General features: G+C 48.2%; 1 protein-coding gene across 2 annotated transcripts in view; it reads right to left on the bottom strand.

Annotated features, from left to right (window-relative positions):
- Nucleotides 1-93: 93 nt before the first annotated feature.
- Nucleotides 94-20,000, bottom strand: part of LOC138950281 (cysteine-rich venom protein Mr30-like) — a 55,343-nt gene continuing 35,436 nt past the window's right edge. The window contains exons 12-14 of one of the 2 annotated variants that reach the window (XM_070322027.1): nucleotides 6,952-7,080; nucleotides 2,273-2,368; nucleotides 94-295 (exon numbers count right to left, since the gene is read on the bottom strand). In XM_070322027.1, coding sequence (XP_070178128.1) covers nucleotides 168-295; nucleotides 2,273-2,368; nucleotides 6,952-7,080 — 353 coding nt within the window. In that variant the 3' untranslated portion in view covers nucleotides 94-167. The remainder of the gene's footprint in view (nucleotides 296-2,272; nucleotides 2,369-6,951; nucleotides 7,081-20,000) is intronic. The other variant, XM_070322028.1, reaches the window with a different exon arrangement.

The following is a 20,000-nucleotide window of genomic DNA, read 5'->3' as shown; positions in this document are numbered from 1 at the left end:
GTGTGTGTGTGTTTGTGGTGCGCGTTGTTCTCTTTCCCGTCAAAGCCACGACCTGACCCCGAGGAGCTCAACAAAACGAGACAAGTCACGTGACTGCTAGAAGTGTCTTTATTTGACGTTGAACAGAAAAGCAGACAACAGAAAGACAATGAAGGATGACGTCACGCTCAGCACATGCCGCAACGGACCGGGCACTGCTTGGAGTACCAGTTGTTTGTTCTATTGGGGCAGGACTCGTCTGGTTTGAACGAGTAGTAGGTACACCATCCTGCGTTGTCCTTTGTCGGGCAGGTCTCTGCATCATCATCATCATCATCATCATCATCATCATCATCATCATCATCACCATCACCATCATCATCATCATCATCATCATCATCATCATCATCATCATCATCATCATCATCACCATCATCATCATCATCATCATCATCATCATCATCATCATCATCATCATCATCATCATCATCATCATCATCATCATCATCATCATCATCATCATCATCATCGGATCAACAGATCGTCACTTAAGCCTAGGGTACAGACAAACACTAAACCGCACAGACAGCTGCTGCAGGCGTGGGTGCAGTTGGACTTAGTACACCTACCACACTGATCGTCACTTAGGCGTGGGGTACAGATGCACCAAGTTAACGTACCGCACAGATCACCACTTAATCTTTGGTGACATCATAAGATGTTTGATGGCTTTTTGTAAGAACAGCAGTATTGTCCGTCCGATATGCTTTGTCCTCTGTTTCATCTTTAGCAGCCGAAAGCACGACTTAGTTGCAAATTGACAAACAGTCGTCGTGGTAATTATCATCATGAAACAAGAATCCCAAGCCGAGATGGTGGCGTTTAGTGGCGTATAGTGGCGCGTGTCACAAACAGCATGCCTGACTTTGAACTTGACAATCCACGTTTCAACCGAAACTCAATCTCTTCCGCTACTTGCATTTGTCATATTTACAAACATTCGTTTTTGTTTCCCAGCTGGTAATGAATAAAACGTGATGACATTCATGACAATGGTTTTAATTTGTTACCCAGCTGGTTATGAATAAAACGTGATGACATTCATGACAATGGTTTTAATTTGTTACCCAGCTGGTAATGAATAAAACGTGATGACATTCATGACAATGGTTTTAATTTGTTACCCAGCTGGTTATGCATGAAACGTGGTGACAATGATGACAATGGTGACAATGATTACAATGATGACAATGATGACAATGATGACACGTGGTGACAATGATGACAATGGTGACAATGATTACAATGATGACAATGATGACAATGATGACAATGGTGACAATGATGACAATGATGACAGTGGTGACAATGATGACACGTGGTGACAATGATGACAATGGTGACAATGATGACAATGATGACAATGATGACAATGGTGACAATGATGACACGTGGTGACAATGATGACAATGGTGACAATGGTGACAATGATGACACGTGGTGACAATGGTGACAATGATGACACGTGGTGACAATGGTGACAATGATGACACGTGGTGACAATGATGACAATGGTGACAATGATGACAATGATGACAGTGGTGACAATGATGACACGTGGTGACAATGATGACAATGGTGACAATGATGACAATGATGACAATGGTGACAATGATGACAATGGTGACAATGGTGACAATGATGACACGTGGTGACAATGATGACAATGATGACAATGATGACACGTGGTGACAATGATGACAATGATGACAATGGTGACAATGATGACACGTGGTGACAATGGTGACAATGGTGACAATGATGACACGTGGTGACAATGATGACAATGATGACACTGGTGACACTGATGACACGTGGTGACAATGGTGACAATGGTGACAATGATGACAATGATGACAATGGTGACAATGATGACACGTGGTGACAATGATGACAATGATGACACTGGTGACAATGATGACAGTGATGACGATGGTGACAATGGAGACAATGGTGACAATGATGACAATGGTGACAATGGTGACAATGATGACACGTGGTGACAATGGTGACAATGATGACACTGGTGACAATGGTGACAATGATGACACTGGTGACACTGATGACAATGATGACGATGGTGACAATGGAGACAATGGTGACAATGATGACACGTGGTGACAATGATGACAATGGTGACAATGGTGACACTGATGACAATGGTGACACTGATGACAATGATGACGATGGTGACAATGGAGACAATGGTGACAATGATGACAATGACACTGACCGCACTGCTGACCGGTGAAGCCTGGTTGACACACGCACGTGCAGTTGTCCGGGTTGACCGTTCCGTGGTGCTGGCACACGGTGTCTTGACAAGGCTCTGCAAACCAAGCACACAGTTACACACACACACACACACACACACACACACACACACACACACTCACACGGCGTCTGGACACGGCTCTACAAACCAAGCACACAGTCAGGAGATTGCCAAATCGTCCACGGTTGACCAGGTACAATTCTGGTTGAATGCAACACTGTTGGTTGTACTTTCTGTTTAAGCCATATTAACACTGCAGATGCAAGAATTCAGTCCTCTGCAAAATCTACGGCATGTTCTAGAGAAACGGAAACGAGGCTCCTGTCATATTACCGCTATTTTAATTGTGTCAAGAAATATGACACTCATAATTTGTTGTGTGGTGTTTACCGGGTTAGCGACATTTGTGGCGGGCTAGTGACTTCTTGAAGTTACTCGCCCGGATGGCGAGTTAACATTTTGCGATTTGGCAATCCCTGGCCAGTCAAATTATGTCTTGGTGGGAAAGCGAGCAGTGACTCACCGGGACAGACACCACAGGGGATGGGGCAGTGACTCACCGTGACAGATACCACAGGGGATGGGGCAGTGACTTACCGGGACAGATACCACAGGGGATGGGGCAGTGACTTACCGGGACAGACAGCACAGGGGATGGGGCAGTGACTCACCGGGACAGACACCACAGGGGATGGGGCAGTGACTCACCGGGACAGACACCTCAGGGGATGGGACAGAGACTCACCGGGACAGACAGCACAAGGGATTGGGCAGTGACTCACCGGGACAGATACCACAGGGGATGGGGCAGTGACTTACCGGGACAGACACCACAGGGGATGGGGCAGTGACTCACCGGGACAGACAGCACAGGGGATGGGACAGTAACTCACCGGGACAAACACCACAGGGGATGGGGGAGGGACTCACCGGGACAGACAGCACAGGGGATGGGGCAGTGACTCACCTGGACAGACCCCACAGGGGATGGGGCAGTGACTCACCTGGACAGACAGCACAGGGGATGGGACAGTGACTCACCGGGACAGATACCACAGGGGATGGGACAGTGACTCACCGGGACAGACACCACAGGGGATGGGGCAGTGACTCACCGGGACAGATACCACAGGGGATGGGGCAGTGACTCACCGGGACAGACAGCACAGGGGATGGGGCAGTGACTCACCGGGACAGACAGCACAGGGGATGGGGCAGTGACTTACCGGGACAGACAGCACAGGGGATGGGGCAGTGACTCACCGTGACAGACAGCACAGGGGATGGGGCAGTGACTCACCTGGACAGACACCACAGGGGATGGGGCAGTGACTCACCGGGACAGACAGCACAGGGGATGGGGCAGTGACTCACCGGGACAGACACCACAGGGGATGGGGCAGTGACTCACCGGGACAGACACCACAGGGGATGGGGCAGTGACTCACCGGGACAGACACCTCAGGGGATGGGACAGAGACTCACCGGGACAGACAGCACAGGGGATGGGGCAGTGACTCACCGGGACAGACACCACAGGGGATGGGGCAGTGACTCACCTGGACAGACAGCACAGGGGATGGGACAGTGACTCACCGGGACAGACCCCACAGGGGATGGGGCAGTGACTCACCGGGACAGATACCACAGGGGATGGGGCAGTGACTCACCGGGACAGACACCACAGGGGATGGGGCAGTGACTCACCGGGACAGACAGCACAGGGGATGGGGCAGTGACTCACCGGGACAGACACCACAGGGGATGGGGCAGTGACTCACCTGGACAGACAGCACAGGGGATGGGACAGTGACTCACCGGGACAGACACCACAGGGGATGGGGCAGTGACTCACCGGGACAGACAGCACAGGGGATGGGGCAGTGACTCACCGGGACAGACACCACAGGGGATGGGACAGTGACTCACCGGGACAGACAGCACAGGGGATGGGGCAGTGACTCACCGGGACAGACACCACAGGGGATGGGGCAGTGACTCACCTGGACAGACAGCACAGGGGATGGGACAGTGACTCACCGGGACAGACCCCACAGGGGATGGGGCAGTGACTCACCGGGACAGACACCACAGGGGATGGGGCAGTGACTCACCGGGACAGACAGCACAGGGGATGGGACAGTGACTCACCGGGACAGACACCACAGGGGATGGGACAGTGACTCACCGGGACAGGCACCACAGGGGATGGGGCAGTGACTCACCTGGACAGACAGCACAGGGGATGGGGCAGTGACTCACCGGGACAGACACCACAGGGGATGGGGCAGTGACTCACCGGGACAGACACCACAGGGGATGGGGCAGTGACTCACCTGGACAGACAGCACAGGGGATGGGACAGTGACTCACCGGGACAGACACCACAGGGGATGGGGCAGTGACTCACCGGGACAGACAGCACAGGGGATGGGGCAGTGACTCACCGGGACAGACACCACAGGGGATGGGGCAGTGACTCACCGGGACAGACAGCACAGGGGATGGGGCAGTGACTCACCTGGACAGACAGCACAGGGGATGGGGCAGTGACTCACCGGGACAGACACCACAGGGGATGGGGCAGTGACTCACCGGGACAGACACCACAGGGGATGGGGCAGTGACTCACCGGGACAGACAGCACAGGGGATGGGGCAGTGACTCACCTGGACAGACAGCACAGGGGATGGGGCAGTGACTCACCGGGACAGACACCACAGGGGATGGGGCAGTGACTCACCGGGACAGACAGCACAGGGGATGGGGCAGTGACTCACCGGGACAGACACCACAGGGGATGGGGCAGTGACTCACCGGGACAGACAGCACAGGGGATGGGGCAGTGACTCACCGGGACAGACAGCACAGGGGATGGGACAGTGACTCACCGGGACAGACAGCACAGGGAATGGGACAGTAACTCACCGGGACAGACACCACAGGGGATGGGGCAGTGACTCACCGGGACAGACAGCACAGGGGATGGGACAGTGACTCACCGGGACAGACACCACAGGGGATGGGGCAGTGACTCACCGGGACAGACAGCACAGGGGATGGGGCAGGGACTCACCGGGACAGACACCACAGGGGATGGGGCAGTGACTCACCGGGACAGACAGCACAGGGGATGGGGCAGTGACTCACCGGAACAGACATCACAGGGGATGGGGCAGTGACTCACCGGGACAGACAGCACAGGGGATGTGGCAGTGACTCACCGGGACAGACAGCACAGGGGATGGGGCAGTGACTCACCGGGACAGACACCACAGGGGATGGGGCAGTGACTCACCTGGACAGACAGCACAGGGGATGGGGCAGTGACTCACCGGGACAGACAGCACAGGGGATGGGACAGTGACTCACCGGGACAGACACCACAGGGGATGGGGCAGTGACTCACCGGGACAGACAGCACAGGGGATGGGGCAGTGACTCACCGGGACAGACACCACAGGGGATGGGGCAGTGACTCACCGGGACAGACAGCACAGGGGATGGGGCAGTGACTCACCTGGACAGACAGCACAGGGGATGGGGCAGTGACTCACCTGGACAGACAGCACAGGGGATGGGACAGTGACTCACCGGGACAGATACCACAGGGGATGGGACAGTGACTCACCGGGACAGACAGCACAGGGGATGGGGCAGTGACTCACCGGGACAGACAGCACAGGGGATGGGGCAGTGACTCACCGGGACAGACAGCACAGGGGATGGGGCAGTGACTCACCGGGACAGACACCACAGGGGATGGGACAGTGACTCACCGGGACAGACACCACAGGGGATGGGGCAGTGACTCACCGGGACAGACAGCACAGGGGATGGGGCTGTGACTCACCGGGACAAACAGCACAGGGGATGGGGCAGTGACTCACCGGGACAGACAGCACAGGGGATGGGGCAGTGACTCACCGGGACAGACAGCACAGGGGATGGGGCAGTGACTCACCGGGACAGACACCACAGGGGATGGGACAGTGACTCACCGGGACAGACACCACAGGGGATGGGGCAGTGACTCACCGGGACAGACACCACAGGGGATGGGGCAGTGACTCACCGGGACAGACACCACAGGGGATGGGGCAGTGACTCACCGGGACAGACAGCACAGGGGATGGGGCAGTGACTCACCGGGACAGACACCACAGGGGATGGGGCAGTGACTCACCGGGACAGACACCACAGGGGATGGGGCAGTGACTCACCGGGACAGACACCACAGGGGATGGGGCACTGACTCACCGGGACAGACAGCACAGGGGATGGGGCAGTGACTCACCGGGACAGACACCACAGGGGATGGGGCAGTGACTCACCGGGACAGACACCACAGGGGATGGGACAGTAACTCACCGGGACAGACAGCACAGGGGATGGGGCAGTCACTCACCGGGACAGACACCACAGGGGATGGGGCAGTGACTCACCGGGACAGACACCACAGGGGATGGGGCAGTGACTCACCGGGACAGACACCACAGCGGGTGGGGCAGTGCTTGGTGGGAAAGCGAGCAGTGACTCATCGGGACAGACAGCACAGCGGATGGAGCAGTGCTTGCTGGGAAAGCGAGCAGTGACTTACCGGGACAGACACCACAGGGGATGGGACAGTGACTCACCGGGACAGACACCACAGCGGATGGGGCAGTGCTTGGTGTTCCAGTTGTTGGACCCGTTGGGACACTTCTCTTCCGGGATGAACGTTTTCCAGCCACACCTTCCTACACTGTCCCTTTTCGGACAGATCTCTGTAACATCATAATCATCATCATCATCATCATCATCATCATCATCATCATCATCATCGTCATCATCATCATCATCATCATCGTCATTATCATCATCATCATCATCATCAGCAGCAGCAGCAGCAGCAGCAGCAGCGTCATCATCATCATCACTAGGGAGATTTAAAAGACAGCACGTTTCGTTTTGCAGCTCGTTTCGTTTGGTGAATGAGTCACCCCGCGAAAGGTAACGTGAAACGAGACGGCATAGGCCGCAGACAAGATTTAGATGTATTCACGTTTCGTTTCGGAATGAAGGAAGGGCGATAAATCTTCAAGTGAAATTATCACGTCTGTCCTCGATCAGAATGGAAAAAAAAAACCTAGGAGGTGGTCCAGAATCGGGCATACTTTGATTATTTTCAGTCCAAATAAATCACACAGACTTTGTTTATACAAAATCACATACGAAGCCAGAATAAAAATTCGATGCGATGACCTACTTCTGCTTCGCCATTTGCTTTCTCACCATGAAGTTGGATAAATGTACCAGGATCAGCACCCTTCAAAATATTTCAGTTCACAACAGTTGTCTACCTCCAATGAACACATTCTCAGCGCTGAAAGACTGTGAAAGGGTTGATGAATCTAGCAATGCATAAAATGGCCAACAAATAAAACTGTTAGTGTGCAAAAATACTCACAAAAGTTGACGAAATATTGTTCGTTTTTTGGGGGTGGAAAACGTGACTGCGTTTTGACGTTCCACGTTCCGTTTCAGTTGACCTTCACCTTTCCAGCGAGAGACCCCCGAAATGATGACGTTTACCACAACTTCAAAACGAAACGTCCCGACGTTTCGTTTTTTAAATCTCCCTATTATCATCATCAACCTCTATATCATCATCTTCTATATCATCATTCTCGACCCCCTGTCACGTTTTTAATGGTCAAATGAATGACCTAAAACGGTCAATTACTGCTAACTGACTAACCACACCACGATCCACTCTCGCAGTCACACAAAAAAGTTGGAAACAACAAAAGTATAAGTTCTAGACGTCTGTTTATATACACTAACTCTACACCTCCCTCTTCTCGTGAAGCCAATAATGTTTTACGACCAAGTCGTAAACATAACAATGAAGACAACTGACAAAAGCCAGTTAAAGTTTATGAAATAATAAGAACACGCTGAACCGTGTAAAAGTTAGAAAACACTTAGCTGCTCTGTAAAAAGTCTTAGCCTGTACAGGCGTTAAACACTCTGTTACGAGAGTATGTATTAGTTTACTGTGCCTGCGAGCACATGGCCGAGACTATGTACACGCGCATGAATATGACGTCATGAAATGTAGGTCATGATCGCGCATGCGTATGGGCTGCTCTCTCTGATCTATGGCGGAATAAACTAACTGTCATCTTGAACCTGCTGTGCCTTTTGTGTGCAAGGACTCACGAACACCAATGCCCACAACACACAGAACACGAATGCTATCGTTACATGGTGTCAGAAGAGCAGAAGAAGCGCAGCAAAGAAATGAAAGGCAAGTGACAGCAAGAATTCCGTTGCCAACGAAGTTCGAAATCAACGTGCCGAACCTGGAAGGGGCATGGAAGAAGTTTCGTCGAACATGGGACACCTACGAAACTGCGTCGAGATTGAAAACTCAAGAAGACGAGTACCGTACCGCAGTATTTACTTCATGCTTGGGGGAATGAGCGCTAGACGTGCTCGACGGGTTCCAGTTTGAAGCGGGCCAAGAGAAGAAAATTGACAGTGTGCTGAATAAGTTCACTGACTACTGCGTTGGAGAAACGTGCGAGGCCTACGAAACTTACAAGTTCCATCAGAGGAAGCAGGAGAAGGGAGAATCCATCGACGCCTACGTTGGTGCACTACGACAACTGGCAGGTTCGTGCAACTTTGAACAATTTCGAGATCGTATGCTTCGTGATCGAATTGTCGCGGGGATTGCAGACGACGCTGTGCGTACCAAGCTTCTTCAGGAGAAGGAGTTGACGCTGAAAACGTGCATTGACTTGTGCCGGGTACATGAAGTATCTGCACAGCAGTCGAAGTCTATGGCGGCAGAGGAGATTCATCACCTGAAGACCAAGGGCAAGATGAGAAGAACGGCAGAGTCAACCTACAAGAAAGGTGGGACCGAGGACTCTCATAAAGGTAAACAGTGTTCCTATTGTGCGCGAAGTCACAAGAAAGGCAAAGAACATTGTCCAGCCTGTGGTCAGCAGTGCAAGAAGTGTGGAAAGAAAAATCACTTCGCGGTGATGTGCAAACTGAAAGAAAGGAAAACAGTACATGAAGTGTGCGATGAAGATGATGACTTTGATGATGATGATCTTGTTTTGCATGTGAATGGTGTTTCTATTGCAGGAAAGAAAGATGAATACTCTGATGATGTTTTGCTGGTAGATGATGATGATCAGAATAGTGATGTTGTTGTGTTTCATGTTGATGGTGATGACAAGTCAGAAAAGTCAGTGCATGCCAAAATGTTAGTTGGACAAGACAGGACAAATGTGATTGTCCAACTTGACAGTGGCGCGACAATCAACAGTTTTTCAGTTGACACATACAAGACAGTGACAGGAGACAGTAAGCTGACAGACCTACAGAAGAGTGACAAAAGACTGCTGAGGTATGACAAGTCGGTAGTGAAGCCTGTAGGGGAAAGGATTCTGTCAGTCGAAAACCCCAAAAACAATAGTCACTATAAAGTCAGATTTATTGTTGTAGAGGGAAAGGTCAAGTCTATCCTGGGTTGTAGGGCAATACAACACATGGGGTTGGTCACGGTCAACAAAGAGAACATCGCAGTCATCACAGACAATCAGAAAACAGTCATGTCAGAGTTCAAGGATGTTTTTGAAGGGGAACTAGGTCGACTTGAAGGAGATTTGAATCTAGTAGTAGACCCGACAGTCCATCCAGTCAAGTTACCGTGCAGAAAATGGCCAAGTCCAGTGAAGGAGAAGGTCAAAGGAGAACTTGAGAGGCTCCAAGAGCTAGGAGTTGTTACACCGGTGAACGTACCAACAGATTGGGTCAACAGTCTGGTGGTGACTATGAAGTCCAATGGCAAGCCAAGGTTATGCTTTGACCCCAAACCGCTGAATAAAGCACTGAAGCGTAACCACTACCCGATGAAAACCATCGACGATGCGTTGGAAGACATGGTCGGAGCACGATACTTCACCCACATGGATGCTAAAAATGGGTTTTGGCATGTCGTCATGGATGAAGAGAGCTCTATGCTGACCACATTTGAAACTCCATTTGGTAAGTTTCGCTGGAAACGTATGCCGTTTGGTGTCTCAGTAAGTCCAGAAGAATTCCAACGGAGGATCGACGATGCAGTCAAAGGCCTGCCGGGTGTCTTTGCAGTCCATGATGATTTCATCATTTGGGGGAAAGGTGAAACAGATGAAACTGCGTAGGCCAACCATGATGAAAACGTGAGAAGATTTCTTCTGCGATGCAGGGAGAAAGGGGTGAAACTCAACCGCGAGAAGGTCGAGTACAAGAAGAAGGAACTGACATATCTGGGACACATCATTTCAAGAGAAGGTCTCAAAGCGGACCCAAAGAAAATTGATGCAGTCAAACAGATTCAGCCTCCAGAAGACAGAGCAGCAGTCCAGCGCCTACTAGGAATGGTGGGTTACCTGCAGAAGTTCTGCCCCAACCTGTCAGAAATCGCTACACCATTGAGAGAACTGGTGAAAAAGAAGAACAACTTCAGATGGGACAACGACGTCCATGGAAGAGCGCTCGAAGAGATCAAGAAAGTGCTGTCAGAACCTACAGTGCTACGATTCTTCGATCAGAATGCAGAAATCACACTCCAGTGTGACGCATCTGAGTTTGGACTAGGAGCTTGTCTCCTTGCAGATGGACAACCAGTCCAATACGCCTCAAGAGCATTGACAGAAACTGAGCGCAACTACGCTCAAATTGAGAAAGAAATGCTAGCGATTGTCTTCGGACTGGAACGCTTCGAGAGATACGTGTATGGACGACAAATTGAGGTCGAGACAGACCACAAACCGCTCATTCCAATACACAAGAAGAGCCTGCTATCAGCACCAAAGAGATTGCAGAGGATGGTACTGAGAACACAGAAGTATCAGTACAGTCTAGTGTACAAGAAGGGTACAGAGATGTATCTTGCAGACACACTTAGCAGAGGATGGTACTGAGAACACAGAAGTATCAGTACAGTGTACAAGAAGGGTACAGAGATGTATCTTGCAGACACACTTAGCAGAGGATGGTACTGAGAACACAGCAGTATCAGTACAGTCTAGTGTACAAGAAGGGTACAGAGATGTATCTTGCAGACACACGTAGCAGAGCCGTGAAAGCAGCGTCACAAGGAAGATCGAAAGCATCGACATGGCAGTTCACATTGCAGTGTCAGAAAGCCGGATGATAGAACTGCAATCAGCGACAAAAGAAGACCCAGATATGGCAACGCTGATGAACCTGATACAGTCGGGATGGCCAGAAGAACGCCGAAAAGTACCACTCAACCTTCAGGCATATTTTCCATTCAGGGAAGAGCTGTCCGCACAGAATGGACTCATCTTCAAGGGAGAGAGGATAGTGGTGCCAGAGAAGAAGCGGGAGAAGATCCTCCAGCTACTCCATCAAGCACATACAGGAATCCAAGGCTGTATGAGAAGAGCCAGGGAAGTGGTATACTGGCCAGGACTCAACACCGACATGGAGAACCTGGTGCGTCAGTGTGCAACGTGTCAAACGTTCCAACGAAACCAGACAAAAGAGCCAATGATCACACACCCGATTCCAGAACGACCTTGGGAAACGGTAGGATGCGACCTGATGGACTTCAACGGCAAGTCGTATGTGGTCCTGGTTGACTACTATTCAGACTTCTTTGAGATAGACAGGCTAGAAAACAAAACAGCGGAAGAAGTCATCTACAAACTCAAGTCGCATTTGGCAAGACATGGCATTCCGGAGCGCATGATCACAGACAACGGGCCACCGTTCAGTTCACAAAAGTTTCATGACTTCGCAGAAGCATGGGAATTAGAACACATTACAAGCTCACCATACTACCCACAATCAAACGGGAATTAGAACACATTACAAGTTCACCATACTACCCACAATCAAACGGGAATTAGAACACATTACAAGCTCACCATACTACCCACAATCAAATGGGAATTAGAACACATTACAAGCTCACCATACTACCCACAATCAAATGGGAATTAGAACACATTACAAGCTCACCATACTACCCACAATCAAATGGGAATTAGAACACATTACAAGCTCACCATACTACCCACAATCAAATGGGAATTAGAACACATTACAAGCTCACCATACTACCCACAATCAAATGGGAAAGCCGAGAACACATTACAAGCTCACCATACTACCCACAATCAAATGGGAAAGCCGAGAACACATTACAAGCTCACCATACTACCCACAATCAAATGGGAAAGCCGAGAACACATTACAAGCTCACCATACTACCCACAATCAAATGGGAAAGCCGGGAACACATTACAAGCTCACCATACTACCCACAATCAAATGGGAAAGCCGAGAACACATTACAAGCTCACCATACTACCCACAATCCAATGGGAAAGCCGAGAACACATTACAAGCTCACCATACTATCCACAATCAAATGGGAAAGCCGGGAACACATTACAAGCTCACCATACTACCCACAATCCAATGGGAAAGCCGGGAACACATTACAAGCTCACCATACTACCCACAATCAAATGGGAATTAGAACACATTACAAGCTCACCATACTACCCACAATCAAATGGGAAAGCCGGGAACACATTACAAGCTCACCATACTACCCACAATCAAATGGGAAAGCCGAGAACACATTACAAGCTCACCATACTACCCACAATCCAATGGGAAAGCCGGGAACACATTACAAGCTCACCATACTACCCACAATCAAATGGGAAAGCCGAGAACACATTACAAGCTCACCATACTACCCACAATCAAATGGGAAAGCCGGGAACACATTACAAGCTCACCATACTACCCACAATCCAATGGGAAAGCCGAGAACACATTACAAGCTCACCATACTACCCACAATCAAATGGGAAAGCCGGGAACACATTACAAGCTCACCATACTACCCACAATCAAATGGGAAAGCCGAGAACACATTACAAGCTCACCATACTACCCACAATCCAATGGGAAAGCCGGGAACACATTACAAGCTCACCATACTACCCACAATCAAATGGGAAAGCCGAGAACACATTACAAGCTCACCATACTACCCACAATCAAATGGGAAAGCCGGGAACACATTACAAGCTCACCATACTACCCACAATCCAATGGGAAAGCCGAGAACACATTACAAGCTCACCATACTACCCACAATCCAATGGGAAAGCCGGGAACACATTACAAGCTCACCATACTACCCACAATCAAATGGGAAAGCCGAGAACACATTACAAGCTCACCATACTACCCACAATCAAATGGGAAAGCCGAGAACACATTACAAGCTCACCATACTACCCACAATCAAATGGGAATTAGAACACATTACAAGCTCACCATACTACCCACAATCAAATGGGAAAGCCGGGAACACATTACAAGCTCACCATACTACCCACAATCAAATGGGAAAGCCGAGAACACATTACAAGCTCACCATACTACCCACAATCAAATGGGAAAGCCGAGAACACATTACAAGCTCACCATACTACCCACAATCAAATGGGAAAGCCGGGAACACATTACAAGCTCACCATACTACCCACAATCAAATGGGAAAGCCGAGAACACATTACAAGCTCACCATACTATCCACAATCAAATGGGAAAGCCGGGAACACATTACAAGCTCACCATACTACCCACAATCAAATGGGAAAGCCGGGAACACATTACAAGCTCACCATACTACCCACAATCAAATGGGAAAGCCGGGAACACATTACAAGCTCACCATACTACCCACAATCAAATGGGAAAGCCGGGAACACATTACAAGCTCACCATACTACCCACAATCCAATGGGAAAGCCGGGAACACATTACAAGCTCACCATACTACCCACAATCAAATGGGAAAGCCGAGAACACATTACAAGCTCACCATACTACCCACAATCAAATGGGAAAGCCGGGAACACATTACAAGCTCACCATACTACCCACAATCAAATGGGAATTAGAACACATTACAAGCTCACCATACTACCCACAATCCAATGGGAAAGCCGAGAACACATTACAAGCTCACCATACTACCCACAATCAAATGGGAAAGCCGAGAACACATTACAAGCTCACCATACTACCCACAATCAAATGGGAAAGCCGAGAACACATTACAAGCTCACCATACTATCCACAATCAAATGGGAAAGCCGGGAACACATTACAAGCTCACCATACTACCCACAATCCAATGGGAAAGCCGGGAACACATTACAAGCTCACCATACTACCCACAATCAAATGGGAAAGCCGGGAACACATTACAAGCTCACCATACTACCCACAATCAAATGGGAAAGCCGGGAACACATTACAAGCTCACCATACTACCCACAATCAAATGGGAATTAGAACACATTACAAGCTCACCATACTACCCACAATCCAATGGGAAAGCCGAGAACACATTACAAGCTCACCATACTACCCACAATCAAATGGGAAAGCCGGGAACACATTACAAGCTCACCATACTACCCACAATCAAATGGGAAAGCCGGGAACACATTACAAGCTCACCATACTACCCACAATCATATGGGAATTAGAACACATTACAAGCTCACCATACTACCCACAATCCAATGGGAAAGCCGAGAACACATTACAAGCTCACCATACTACCCACAATCCAATGGGAAAGCCGGGAACACATTACAAGCTCACCATACTACCCACAATCAAATGGGAAAGCCGAGAACACATTACAAGCTCACCATACTACCCACAATCAAATGGGAAAGCCGAGAACACATTACAAGCTCACCATACTACCCACAATCAAATGGGAAAGCCGGGAACACATTACAAGCTCACCATACTACCCACAATCCAATGGGAAAGCCGGGAACACATTACAAGCTCACCATACTACCCACAATCAAATGGGAAAGCCGGGAACACATTACAAGCTCACCATACTACCCACAATCCAATGGGAAAGCCGAGAACACATTACAAGCTCACCATACTACCCACAATCCAATGGGAAAGCCGGGAACACATTACAAGCTCACCATACTACCCACAATCAAATGGGAAAGCCGGGAACACATTACAAGCTCACCATACTACCCACAATCAAATGGGAAAGCCGAGAACACATTACAAGCTCACCATACTACCCACAATCCAATGGGAAAGCCGAGAACACATTACAAGCTCACCATACTACCCACAATCCAATGGGAAAGCCGAGAACACATTACAAGCTCACCATACTACCCACAATCAAATGGGAAAGCCGGGAACACATTACAAGCTCACCATACTACCCACAATCCAATGGGAAAGCCGAGAACACATTACAAGCTCACCATACTACCCACAATCAAATGGGAAAGCCGGGAACACATTACAAGCTCACCATACTACCCACAATCCAATGGGAAAGCCGGGAACACATTACAAGCTCACCATACTACCCACAATCCAATGGGAAAGCCGGGAACACATTACAAGCTCACCATACTACCCACAATCCAATGGGAAAGCCGGGAACACATTACAAGCTCACCATACTACCCACAATCCAATGGGAAAGCCGAGAACGCAGTCAAGCAAGCAAAAACTCTGATGAAGAAAACACTAGAGAGCAAGTCAGACCCATATTTAGCTTTGCTAGAGCTCAGGAACACTCCATCAGAAACCATGGAAACGTCTCCTAACCAAAGATTGTTCAGTCGCAGAACTAGAACGAGAGTTCCAACAGCAAGAACATTGCTTAAACCACAAACATGTCGTGAGGTTCAGAAAAAACTCATCAACCGCAAAGAAAAACAAGCAAAGTACTACAACAGAGGTACAGCTGAATTAGAAACAATCAAGCCTGGACAAACAGTCAGAGTCAAACTAGGCCAAAAGTGGGTGAAAGCAAAGGTCGAACATCAAGTTGATGTTAGGTCATATAAACTTCGCACAGAAGACGGTCGTGAATACAGGCGCAACAAAAGGCAACTCCGACCCACATGCGAATCAGTCAACACACCTGCTGAAAAAACAAACGCAAAACTCCAGGAAAATGACAGATTGAGACGCATGACTGACATGTCACTAGAGAGTCACAAAAACTCAGAAGTCAAAAGCAATGTTTCGCAGAACAAAACAACAGAACCACAGGAAGAAATTCAAAAAGAAACAACAGAAAAAACGGGTCAGAAAGAAACAAATAACAAGTCGCGTAAGGCGAAAATACAATATTTAGTCAAGTAGCTGTCGAACTCACAGAATGAAACTGAACGCAATGCCATTTTACTCGTAGCATCGTCAGGCCACCGCTCATGGCAAAGGCAGTGAAATTGACAAGAAGAGCGGGGTAGTAGTTGCGCTAAGAAGGATAGCACGCTTTTCTGTACCTCTCTTTGTTTTAACTTTCTGAGCGTGTTTTTAATCCAAACATATCATATCTATATGTTTTTGGAATCAGGAACCGACAAGGAATAAGATGAAAGTGTTTTTAAATTGATTTCGACAATTTAATTTTGATAATAATTTTTATATATTTAATTTTCAGAGCTTGTTTTTAATCTGAATATAACATATTTATATGTTTTTGGAATCAGCAAATGATGGAGAATAAGATAAACGTAAATTTGGATCGTTTTATAAATTTTTTTTTTTTTTACAATTTTCCGATTTTTAATGACCAAAGTCATTAATTAATTTTTAAGCCACCAAGCTGAAATGCAATACCAAACCCCGGGCTTTGTCGAAGATTACTTGACCAAAATTTCAACCAATTTGGTTGAAAAATGAGGGCGTGACAGTGCCGCCTCAACTTTCACGAAAAGCCGGATATGACGTCATCAAAGACATTTATCAAAAAAATGAAAAAAACGTTCGGGGATTTCATACCCAGGAACTCTCATGTCAAATTTCATAAAGATCGGTCCAGTAGTTTAGTCTGAATCGCTCTACACACACACACACACACACACACACGCGCACGCACGCACACACGCACGCACATACACCACGACCCTCGTTTCGATTCCCCCTCGATGTTAAAATATTTAGTCAAAACTTGACTAAATATAAAAAAGAACAGGCCAAAGAAAAAATCACAGAAGAGCAACAAATAAAAGGGAACACAGCACAGTCACACAAGCAACAAACACAACCTACCTGTTCATCGAGAGGCAGAACCCTCAAAACTCCAGCATACCTGAAAGACTACTGCAATTAGCTGAGACTCAGTGACAGAAGACATGTCCAACTGTGTTATGTTGACTGTTTTATTTTGTAGTATGTTTATGTTGTTTTCTGGACTTAATATGGACTAAGAAGAGGCCACAAAGGCAAATACAAGTGACCGGTTGTTTTTGTTGTATTTGAGTTTGTGACAAGTTAGAAAATGACATTGTATTAATGATGACAAGTTTGGAAACAAGTGCTAAAGTGAAACAGTAATGCATTTATACTAACTCTACGGATAATGGTGTTCATGCAGAGTATTCTTAATTGAAAGGTTGAATTTGCTGAGTTATCTTCTTTTCATTTTCTTTAGAGAAAAGGGGATGTTACGAGAGTATGTATTAGTTTACTGTGCCTGCGAGCACATGGCCGAGACTATGTACACGCGCATGAATATGACGTCATGAATGTAGGTCATGATCGCGCATGCGTATGGGCTGCCCCTCTCTGATCTATGGCGGAATAAACTAACTGTCATCTTGAACCTGCTGTGCCTTTTGTGTGCTTTACGCAAGGACTCACGAACACCAATGCCCACAACACACAGAACACGAATGCTATCGTTACACACTCCACGTTGTCACAACTCAAAGTTCGTCATAAAGGGTTAGAAAGATGACAAGGTGGGGGGCGTTTTCGCATGGGTGCACTCAACTCTCGGTGTAGCCAGGGTCCATTCGATGAAACGCAGTGGAGCAGTGGAGCATACAGGTGAAAGTTGGAGCAACACCAGTAACAGCCGTAGAACAGCAACCGTACAGCAAAGGACAGCAACAGTGTAGCCCGTCTTCAACAGCAAACAGGTAGCAGCCAGGTAGCAAACGTCCAGCAAACGTACAGCAACAACCAGCAACAAGCGGCGTCAACCAGCAACAAGCTGAAACAAGAGCAATTGGTGCAGTGACCATGCCAACAATCCCCCTTTTACCACCTTTAAACATAATCTAACTTCCCCCTTCAGCGAGCACGTGGTACCTGCAAGGATAGACTTTTAATAACAACTCAAGACATTTTCTCCGCCTCTCCATATCTGCAAAAACCATATACAGATTACAATTTAGCGTTATAATGAGCAAGTTATACGCTATCATGGAGAAACAAAACAGAGTTTACATTTCACAGCCATAGGCCGGTCACCAGCGTAAAGTAACGGCTAATTACCTCAACAGCTCGTGGAACGCAGCTCTCCCAAGCAAACCGCTTGAATATTTGGCTCCCGCTCGTCAGCGAAAATATGTAGCCAAATCCCTCTGTCCTGAGCCTTCTGTGTATGGAACTAACATCAGAAGCCCGTTGGTAGACCTAAACCAGTCTTTCAACGCGTTGGAATCCTCCAAATCTTAGTTGACAGAGCAATACCCCAGACCTCTCGTCTGCCCAGCTTGTAGAAAAGAAATAAAGACCATGTGATCTCCCTGATCAATCGGCAGTCGCTTCCCCAAGCCAAGCGATCTTCCTGACCAATCACTGGTCGCCTACCAAACGCAGGTATAGCATGCCCGGAACACGTGTTTTTAACCGTGAGCGAAGAATCACCCCATATGAGCCCGCACGGTTTCCACGTGAATTTCGTGAAGGTTTAGCAGAACCTTTTCGCAATGCGGCTGCCAGCAACAGGCGCATTACGTTGCAATTTGAGAAAGGCGCCCAACAAAGAGTTTCTTTCTCAAACGTGTCACTGAAATCGTGACACCCCCGTAAAAGCAATCTTTGTTGTGCCTAATAACCAAGTGCAGGAACTTTAATGGCAGACAAAGCACAAGATGAAATGACACGGGAATGAATGCTTCAGTTGGTGTACTAAACTGGGTGCAATGTGTTTTGGATGGGTGTCATAAAGTGGTTTGCATGTGAAATAAATGTACGTGTTCTGCCCTATTGCACTGTCTCTACCCTTTTCACACCAAACACTTCAAAAACAGAATTTGGGAGGATGCAGGCTTATTATTTCCTCAACCAAAAACATAACATACTTCTTCACTTCAAACACATCAATACAAATCAACTTTTCGACACACAGTTCACACAACCTCTTAGCTTTCACTCAATGCATGTAAATACATATTATAAAATCACTTTCTCAAATAATATTATATATTATAGATTAACGCACAAAAGAAGGCACCGACAGACACTCACGAGTTCGAATCACGGCTCACTGCATGTCGCCAGTTCACTTCCTTGTATCGCAGAATAATGAATTCCCAAAACTCTCATTGTAGGTGCCAACACACACCTTCCACCGTTGGTGCCAACACACCCCTTTCACGTTTCTCCCCGAGAAACCCTTCCGCCATTAGCGTAAGCAACCGTCGTCAGCCACGACCGGTAACGATGAAGACTCCCCTCGTCTAGTCATCTGCGCCGATGTAGTCCACCATCGTCCCGCGCTTCTCCCGTGTAAGGACCCTCCCTAGTACACGCCATGGAAACTCCTCATGGAAAC

This window comes from Littorina saxatilis, linkage group LG16, assembly GCF_037325665.1.
Source record: "Littorina saxatilis isolate snail1 linkage group LG16, US_GU_Lsax_2.0, whole genome shotgun sequence".
In the NCBI taxonomy this organism is placed as follows: domain Eukaryota; kingdom Metazoa; phylum Mollusca; class Gastropoda; order Littorinimorpha; family Littorinidae; genus Littorina; species Littorina saxatilis.
This window is presented reverse-complemented; position numbering and strand designations above follow the sequence as displayed.